Source organism: Scylla paramamosain, unplaced genomic scaffold, assembly GCF_035594125.1.
Source record: "Scylla paramamosain isolate STU-SP2022 unplaced genomic scaffold, ASM3559412v1 Contig3, whole genome shotgun sequence".
Lineage (NCBI taxonomy): Eukaryota > Metazoa > Arthropoda > Malacostraca > Decapoda > Portunidae > Scylla > Scylla paramamosain.
In genome coordinates, this window is record NW_026973668.1 from 340,001 (window position 1) to 349,752 (window position 9,752).

At 42.3% G+C, this 9,752-nt stretch overlaps 2 protein-coding genes across 3 annotated transcripts in view; one reads left to right on the top strand and one right to left on the bottom strand.

Annotated features, from left to right (window-relative positions):
* LOC135096190 (intracellular coagulation inhibitor 1-like) overlaps window positions 1-807 on the top strand; it is a 9,068-nt gene extending 8,261 nt beyond the window's left edge. The window contains exon 8 of the mRNA XM_063997558.1: window positions 1-807. This exon is cut by the window's left edge and continues 67 nt beyond it. Coding sequence (XP_063853628.1) covers window positions 1-79 — 79 coding nt within the window. The 3' untranslated portion in view covers window positions 80-807.
* LOC135096192 (3-hydroxyacyl-CoA dehydrogenase type-2-like) lies at window positions 710-3,786 on the bottom strand. Of its 2 annotated transcripts, none has more exons than XM_063997562.1 (6): window positions 3,630-3,786; window positions 3,124-3,291; window positions 2,746-2,910; window positions 1,752-1,989; window positions 1,227-1,418; window positions 710-856 (listed from the first exon to the last, which is right to left on the bottom strand). In XM_063997562.1, the coding sequence occupies exons 1-5, from the start codon at window positions 3,636-3,638 to the stop codon at window positions 1,228-1,230; spliced, it is 771 nt and encodes a 256-aa protein (XP_063853632.1). In that variant the 5' UTR covers window positions 3,639-3,786; the 3' UTR covers window positions 710-856; window position 1,227. The 2 variants fall into 2 exon arrangements, with proteins under 2 accessions (XP_063853632.1, XP_063853630.1); XM_063997560.1 differs by having other exon boundaries at window positions 710-863.
* Between the last annotated feature and the right edge of the window lie 5,966 nt (window positions 3,787-9,752).

Sequence of the window (9,752 nt, forward strand, 5' to 3'; positions counted from 1 at the left end):
CCTCATCGTGGAGAAGCGGACTAGAATTCCACTCTTCATCGGCAAAGTGACCTCTGCCGATGACCTCCAGAGCCTGTGAGGAGGAGGAGGAGGAGGAGGAGGAGGAGGAGGAGGAGGAGGAGGAGGAGGAGAGAATGGTTTTGCTGTCAGATTAAAATTTTGAAGGATTTGTAAAGATAGATGAGGAGGAGGAGGAGGAGGAGGAGGAGGAAGAGGAGGAGGAGGGAGTGGTTTTGTTGTCAGATTAAAATTTTAAAGGAGGAGGAAGAGGAAGAGGAGGAGGAGGAGGAGGAGGAGGAGGAGGAGGAGGAGGAGGAGGAGGAGGAGGAGGAGTGATTCTGTTGAGAGATTAAAATTTTGAAGGATTTGAAAAGAGAGACAAGGAGGAGGAGGAGGAAGAGGAAGAGGAGGAGGAGGAGGAGGAGGAGGAGGAGGAGGAGGAGGAGGAAGGAAAACACAGTAATTTGAAGAGAGAGAGAGAGAGAGAGAGAGAGAGAGAGAGAGAGAGAGAGAGAGAGAGAGAGAGAGAGAGAGAGAGAGAGAGAGAGAGAGAGAACCACAACACTCTCTTTAAACTGTTCCGAACGAGTGTCCTGTCTGTACGTGTGTCTCGGTGTCTGTACGTGTGTATGTACGTTGCAATCACAAAAGCAAACAAACAAAGTACTTAATTATGAGGAAATATATATATGTTATGTACGTACGTATGTCTTATTACAAATTTTATTTCAATTATTTTTTGTAATTACAGAAGTTGTAACAAATAATAATAATAATAATGATAAAATAAATTACTTATTATTATTATTATTATTTTTATTATCATCATTCTATTTCTTCTTTCTTCCTCCTCCTTCTATTACCTGAAAAGAGAGAGAGAGAGAGAGAGAGAGAGAGAGAGAGAGAGAGAGAGAGAGAGAGAGAGAGAGAGAATCACTTAATCTAATATTTCTACACAAACAAACACACACACACACATAAACTCACTCTCTCTCTCTCACTTTATCTTATCTCTGTCTTAATCTTCCTCCTCCTCCTCCTCTTCATCTTCCTCTTCCTCCTCCTGCTATCAGTCATTCTTCTCCTCCTCCTCCTTGTAATCTTTCCTACCCCCTCCCTCTCTCTCTCTCTCTCTCACACACACACACGTATTACAAACCCTTGGCCACCTTACCCCCTTCCCAGCCCCGTCACAGCCCCCCCAGGCCCCGGAGAGCCCCACCCACCTCAGGCCTGCATCCTCAAGGCCCCATCCACCCTGACAGTCTCCCCATTCATCATTGGGTTGGCCACTATTGCCTCAACAAGCTGCGCAAACTCGCTCGGGTCCCCAAGACGAGGAGGGAAGGGAACTGTTTTTGCCAGAAATGTTTGTACTTTTTCAGGCAAGGATTCCAGCAGAGGGGTCCGAAAGAGTCCTGTGGGGGAGAAAGAGGGAGTGTGAAGGTGTGGCCAGGTGTGGAGGGGTGTAGGGGGAGCGTGAGGGTGCTAGGATGGGGGTGAGAGGGGTTTAAAAAGAGTAATTGATGAATTTTTTTTGGTTTTGTTGTGTGTGTGTGTGTGTGTGTGTGTGTGTGTTTTCTAGGGTGTTCTTTGCATATTAACTGTGTTTCTGGTGTGTTTTTGAGGTTTCTCTGTGTTTTTTAATGAATTCTTACTTATTTTGTATCTAACCAACTTAACCTAACCTAAACAGCATTTTTCCAGCATTCCTGACCGTCTAACCTAACCTAACCTAACCAAACACGTACCAGGGGCCACAGTGCACACACGGATGCCAATGGGGGCCAGGTCACGGGCTAGGGGCAAGGTCAAGCCAACGATGCCCCCTTTACTGGCAGCATAAGCCGCTTGACCCATCTGTCCGTCAAAAGCTGCAATGCTTGCTGTGTTGACGACCACCCCTCGCTGTCCCTGGGAGTCGGGGGTGTTCTGGGCCATCAGGCTGACTGCTACCCTCGTCACATTGAAGGTCCCGCCTAGGTTGACCTGTGTGGGGTCAGGTTAGGTTAGGTTCGGTGGCAGAAGGGAGTGTGTGGTTTTAAAAGGGTTTTGTTATGCTTATTATGGTTTTCAAGGGTGTTTTTAAGGTTCTAGTGGCAGATTAATAACATCTCTGCATTACTGACAGGAAAAACACCCTTGAGAACCCTGCTACCTGTATTTAAAAGGCTGTAGTTGAAGTTACTGTGGTTTTCAAGGGTGTTTTTAAGGTTCCAGTGACAGATTAACAACATTTCTGCATTACTGACAGGAGAAACACCCTTGAGAACCCTGCTACCTGTATTTAAAAGGCTGTAGTTGAAGTTACTGTGGTTTTTAAGGTTCTAGTGGCAGATTAACAACATTTCTGCATTACTGACAGGAGAAACACCCTTGAGAACCCTGCTACCTGTATTTAGAAGGCTGTAGTTGAAGTTACTGTTGTTTTTAAGGTTCTAGTGGCAGATTAACAACATTTCCGCATTACTGACAGGAGAAACACCCTTGAGAACCCTGCTACCTGTATTTAAAAGGCTGTAGTTGAAGTTACTGTGGATTTTAAGGGTGTTTTTAAGGTCCCAGTGACACATTAACAACATTTTCACATTACGAACCGGAAAAACACCCTTGAGAACCCTGCTAGTTATCTTCGCAGCCTTGAAAAATTAGACACCGGCCCACAAACTCCCACCACACACACACACACACACACACACACACACACACACACACACACACACACACACACACACACACACACACCGTCTGGACTCGCATAAAGTCTTCAAAAGAGTGGATGGTCCCCTTGTTATGATTGTAGACCTTGGCCGCTGTACCAATGCCAGCACAGTTCACGGCCACGTCCAGGCGGCCATATTGTTCTTTGCAAGCTGCCACCGCTCCCTCCACGTCCCCTGGGGAGGTCACCTGGGGATGGCAGGAGGTGAGGGGTCATATTAAAGGGTTAGATGTTAATGTGTTTGTTTTTGGATATTAATATAACTTGACCTGACCTGGCCTGACCCTAAGGATGCTAGGCTAACTTAAGGAGGGGTAGATGATTCTAGTCATGACCTGACCTACTTAACCTGACCTAACTTAACCTAACAACCTGACCTGACCTGACCTAACCATACTTACATCAGTGGGGACAAACAGCACTCGGTCTGATCCAATTTCCTGCGCGACCTTTGACCCCTGGGAAGACTGGAGGTCACACAACACAACACGTCCACCCTGCCGTGCCACACGCTCCACTGTGGCACGGCCCAGGCCAGAGGCGCCCCCAGACACCAGCGCCACCAAGCCCTGGGAGGAGGAGGAGGAGGAGGAGGAGGAGGAGGTAGTGGAATATGTATTAAATTTATAGTTTTTTTTTTTTTTGTTGAAGAAAAAAAGGAGGAGGTGGAAGAGGAGGAGGAGGAGGAGAAGGAAGAGAGAGAGAGAGAGAGAGAGAGAGAGAGAGAGAGAGAGAGAGAGAGAGAGAGAGAGAGAGAGAGAGAGAGAGGTATTTTTCTCAATTATTCTCTCACACACGCCCCTAATACTGACCCCACAGCAGCCTAGTGACCTCATCTAGCTCCTGAAGTCACGGCATGTCACGGGGTCACGTAAGAGGCGAGAAAATGGCCTTAAATATGACCTACCTTGAACATTCTACTAGTTTGTTTTGGTCAGCCGGTTGATCTGGGTCTCGGTCTGGGTCCTTAGCAGCGTTGCCAGATTGATCTTGATTCTGATGGTACAGGTGGCACAGGATCATTCCTGAGCCAGGCCTTTGGATCGGCAACAATGTCCTTAACAAACAAAACACTTTCCTAAATACATATCATTAATAATTGGAGAAAAACTACAGACACTTCGTTGTTTACTTACTATGTAGATTACTGGTCTTGTTCTATATATACATGGGGCACGTCGTCAGCAGCCCCGGCACTCTCTTCATTGGAGGAATATAGCACTCTTGATGTCGTTTATTTTTTATTTATTTTTTTTATCATTGACTTTGATGGCTTGAAGGTCGTACAGTCACTGGTGGATGTGGAAGCAACACACTGCTTCGCTAGGATGATGTCTCGTACGGTTTCTGTTTTTAGCTTATTTCTGTTTTTTGTTGTCACACGGTTTACACTAGAGAAGCAGCGCTCACAGTCAGCATTAGCATGAGGCAAAGAAAGACATCCTAGTGAAAAGTCTGAAACAAGCTTAAACTTGGGGTTTCCATCACTATCCTCCAGAGTTTTTATGGCACAACCACATCAGGCTGGTTGTAATTGCTTTTGTCCACTTTTTTCGCCATGTTGGTAATGGATTCAGGCAGATCTTCTACGGCAAGCCTCCTCCACTCATCGTCCAGTTGTTGGAGGGTAGAATCATCCTGGGCAATGATTCGGGGAAGGTGTGTCGCGAGGGGCACCAAACTTTGCTCTTGTACTTTGCCCTGGATGCCTAGAACACTGGCTGGCTCCACCATATGCATTCTTGAAAGGACTTCATCTCTGAAATTAAATCTCTTCCTGATCTGTTTTGCTGCTACTGTCAAAAATAATCTGCAGTGGAAGCGAAACTCATACATTTCCTTTTTTTGCTTGCTTAATTCTGGATTATGTTATTGTTTTCAAGACAGATGCACCCAAATACACCTGCTCTAGCATCAGGAACTCACGTTGATATCTTGGATCAACTTTTGAAAGCATGGTTTTCACAATGTATTCATGGTTCATGTACATCAGTAGCAATTTTTTATATAAATTACAAACTTGCAATTCAGTTATGACCCCTCTCACTTTAAAATAAAAGGTTCAGCTGAGTAAACTTTGGTAATACTGAAGAAAGGAAGCAATAGTAAAGCCTGGTAAATGGATTGTGCAGTTGTTCATAAGCACTTCTAACTGCTACCACAAGTTTTAATAGTAATAGTTCTAGTGAGTTATATGAATTTTGATAGGCCTACCTCTAAATGGAGTTTCAGCTCATCATACTAATGCAAGATCCTTGTTAGACATGGTACAATAGCCGGCCATCGTGTCTCTGACAACCTGAGTGGTTGTTTTCCCACGTCAATGGCCGAGTAAAGTTCTGCATATTTTTGTTGATGCGTGCTGTGCAAAAAAGAAAAAAAAAAATTTGTATATCTCTGACACCATGAATTCAAGGTGAGAAGGCAACGCTCGCATAGCATATGACGTACATAACTGCAATGAGTGTCAGATGCACTTGATGTGCATCACATTTTGATTTATTACACGAAATCTTGATATGACGGAGTTATGTGCCCCGCACGTGGTGTTGCACTCGTCCCTTGTCAAACCAATGCATTGTTTGACATCCAGTTTTGCATGATTTTCTGAGAAGTCCAGTAAAGATGTTGTGACCACCTCAGCTGTGCCTTTTTCCAGTTCCACCAAACCCAGATACGTAGTAATTTTTTTCTTCGTGTAGCTTTGATAGCGAACAACAACAACACACAATTTCTTTGTGGTGATGTCTGTTTTTACCAATTATCAGTGAGTAATGACCATCACCGATATCGCTGCACAGTTCCTTCAGCATACAGGGTCCCAATATCTTGTTCACAAGTGCTGCACACTTTGTTCTATGCAATGAGATTTCCTTGCAAGAAATATCTCTCACAAGCTCAGCCAAGTGATCAATCGTTTTTACACTTGAATGGCAAGCAATGTGAGCTATACTAATTTCAGTTTAGAAATTTTCACACTTATTGGCACTTGCTTTTGTTACATCAGACTGAAATAACGTTCTCATGTTCGAGAATGAGGCTGTATTTATTTATTTTTATTTTTTCTGTTTCTCCGTTGTAGTGTGATTAACAAGACCACTGTGGTGAGCTCTAATTGCTGTCTTTCAGAACTTGCACGCTGCAAGAGTCGTCGTCAGGTACACGAACAATCCATTCTCTGAGAACATTTTTTTTCCCATTTATATTTTTTCTTCCATATTTCGCCCACTTGCCCATTTTAACTGCAGCACTCATAAGAACATAAGAAATAAGGGAAGCAGCAAGAAGCGACGAGGCTTACACGTGGCAGTCCCTGTATGAAATATACCTATTTCCATCTGTTATCCCCATCCATAAACTTGTCAAATCTTCTCTTAAAGCTCTGTAGTGTCCTAGCACTAACTACATGATTACCGAGTCCGTTCCACTCATCTACCACTCTATTTGAGAACCAATTTTATCCTATCTCCTTCCTTAACCTAATTTTTTTAAAGCTTGAACCCGTTATTTCTTGCTCTACCCTGGTTGCTGATCCCTAAGAATTTTGCTTACATCTCCCTTGTTATAACCCTTATACCACTTAAAGACTTCTATCAGGTCCCCTCTTAACCTACGTCTCTCTAAAGAATGTAAATTTAACAGCTTCAACCTCGCCTCGTAAGGAATACTCCTCATCCCCTGTATCCTTTTAGTCATTCTCCTCTGTACTGATTCTAATAGACCTATATCTTTCCTGTAATGTGGGGACCAGAACTGCACAGCGTAGCCTAGATGAGGTCTGACCAGCGCCAAGTATAACTTTAATATTACTTCCGGCCTTCTACTTTTAACATTCCTAAAAATGAATCCTAGTACCCTGTTTGCCTTGTTTCTGGCTTCTATGCATTGTTTCCCTAGACGGAGTTCAGAGCTAACTATAACTCCTAAATCCTTCTCGTACCCTGTACCTACCAGAGTTTGGTTGTTTGATGTATACCTATTGCGTGGGTTTCCTCTACCTACGCTAAGCACTTTGCATTTATTGATATTAAATTGCATTTGCCATCTATCCGTCCATTCATTCATTCTAAGTCTGCCTGCAAGGCGATGGCATCCGATTCTGACCTAATTAATCTATCTTTGTGTCATCCGCAAATTTACTAACATCACTACTAATTCCACTATCCAAGTCACTGATATATATTAGAAATAACAATGGCCCTAATACTGATCCCTCTGGCACCCCACATGACCCCACTCGGATTTCGAGCCGTTTATTACCACTCTGTCGCCTGTTACCAAGCCATGACCCTATCCAGCCTAACACCTTAAAATCTATCCCGTATGCCCTAACCTTTCTCAGGAACCCTTGATTGGGTACCTTGTCAAATGTTTTACTAAAGTCCAGATATAAGATATAACTATCACCATTATCTACTGCCTCGTACAACTTACTGTAAAAACTTAACAAGTTTGTCAGGCAAGACTTCCCCTTCGTGAAGCCATGCTGTGACTGATTTATCAAGTTATGTTCGTCTAAATGTTCCTCGCTATTATTGACTCTTAACATTTTACCTACAACTGAAGTTAAGCTGACAGGTCTGTAATTAGACGCTAAAGTTCTATCTCCTTCCTTAAAGATGGGTACTACATTAGCCTGCCTCCACATTACTGGTACCTCACCCGACTCGTGATTTCCTTAAGACAGAAACTAACGGCTCACTAATAATCTCTTTACATTCCTTAAGTACTCTGGGATATATTTCATCAGGTCCTGGTGTCTTGAACTTTTTCTTAGCCTATCTCCTGTTCCACTATCTCCCTAGTTATGGAAATATGTCAGCTTCTCATTCTCATCTGCTCTACACACCTGTTCACTATCTGGCATATCCTGAATGTTTTCCTGGGTGAAGACAGTTAAAAAATAACCATTCAAGTTTACTTATCTCCTCCCCAGAACTAACCAGCTCTCCATCTGCTGCCTTTAATAGACCTACAGTATCCTTATTCTTCGTCCTGTATATCAGATAAAATCCCTTGGGGTCCGTCTTCGCCTGGCTGGCTACCTTTAATTCATAATTGTCCTTCGCTTTCCTCGTTAACTTCCTGACTGTTCTAATTCATTGTGTCCTTAAAACTTCTTCACCTGCCCTTAATCTCTTATATATACTTCTTACGCCATATATAATGCTTTAACCTAGCAGCCATCCATTTAGCGTATTTTTTTTTATATTGTTCTATACGGGATATTTGCTAACTGATCTGTATGAACTTTACGAAATATTTATATAATTCATCTACATTTACTTCACCTAATCCCCTCATCTCGTCCCCTACCATCCTCCACTCCCTCGGCTACTCGCCTCGACCTCACCTCTCTCATTTCAGCATGACCTGACATTCCAACATACACCTATCTCTCCCTTCCGGACACATCTGTAGCGGGACACAAGTCACCGCTCCTAGCACTCCGTTTTCTGTAATATTTTCACCCTTCCGTTTTCACTCTCTCTTCTGCACAGGCTTTTGTCTTTCATCCCTTCTCTCCTCACCTCAGACCTCTACCTGCGTGACTGCTTCTTCCCTCAAGGAAGACTTAAAAAGTCCTCTACTGAGCACAACAGAGGACAAACCTAACCGATTGTTGAATGGAGGGAGTGGACCTTGTAAGGTGTGGTTTGATCCACAGGTCAATTAATCATCCCAAGGGGTTAATAGCGTGTGACCTCGGTGGAAGGTCAGGCTGAGGCCCTAATGAAGTCATAATCCTGTCGTGCTAATCCTTCTTGAACTGTTTTCACCCCCAAATTGGCACCTAAAACTTAATCCTGCCTAACAGGTATTACATTACTACATAAACGGTACACGCCAAGAAACCTATTAAAACAGGTGGGGATCACAACTTTTTTCCTGCTGTTCATACGAGGGATTTCCCAAAATAACAGAGCCCCCTGTCGAAGATATTTACATGGTTGTTAGTTCACATCAATACATTACGAAGCCTACTCCAGTGACCGACCTACCACACCTTGATGTATTATTACACATTACACTTGCGAAATGGTATTGCATTAACATAACATTAAACATTACGTACCGTTCAATTAAACGGTAAACTTACCTGCAAGTAGTCATTCTTTAGTACTTTTCCTGATATCCTGCTCGTTATCATGTATTACGAAAGTTTTTTTTTCTCACTGCAATTACTATGCTACATATTTCCTTGATAATGCCGCCCTTCACGTTGCTGGCATCGTTCAACACCCACATTTAAAAAAAAAAAAAAATATACCATTTAATCACTATGCATAGGCAGACCCGCTAGAATTTGGCCAACAGCATTCCTAGAAGGGGCACTTCCACTTATCTGGGCAAATAATCAATTCATTACTTCTTTCTCTCTCTATCCCTCGCAGATTATCCACGTCCGCCAGTCTTTGCCCCCATACATTAATTCTTTTATCCACTATTTCTCCTTGTTCCTCCTTCCCACTTCTCTAAGCCCGTCTCATCTATAACTTAAAAACAAAGAATATTACATGCCTAGCCATCTACATTTGTCTGGAATATTTTCTCTTCCTGTACCGTTTTCTTGTTCTTCGTAACTCTTGTTATGGTGGATCTCATTCTCAATTTTTATTCTCTAGCCACATTTTCCGTCCTTTATATTCTGTATTTTCTTTTCTTTGTATATTTGTTAATTTTGTGCTCGTAGGAACTCTACCTCCTACTCTCGTTAAGACTCGTTTTTTTTTTTTTTTTTTTTCTTAACCTCCCCCCCAAATTCTTTCTTCCCCGTGTCGTGGGTAAACTTTTATTTCCCCCCAGAATATATATATATATATATATATATATATATATATATATATATATATATATATATATATATATATATATATATATATATATATATATATATCACAAAAACAAACAAGTACAATAATAAATATACAGCAACATTTAAAAAACACCATCCAAACTCTACTGAATAATGGTGGTAGTGGTAGTAGTAGCAGTATAGTAATAGTAAAAATAAGTAAATAAATAAATA

What these genes read in the sequence shown, in the direction of transcription:
- LOC135096192 (XM_063997562.1), bottom strand. An exon ending in TGCTGTTTGTCCCCACTGAT is followed by an intron (nt 2,911 to 3,123) that starts GTAAGTATGGTT and finishes TGCCATCCCCAG; the next exon opens with GTGACCTCCCCAGGGGACGT. An exon ending in TGTGTGCACTGTGGCCCCTG is followed by an intron (nt 1,419 to 1,751) that starts GTACGTGTTTGG and finishes TCTCCCCCACAG; the next exon opens with GACTCTTTCGGACCCCTCTG.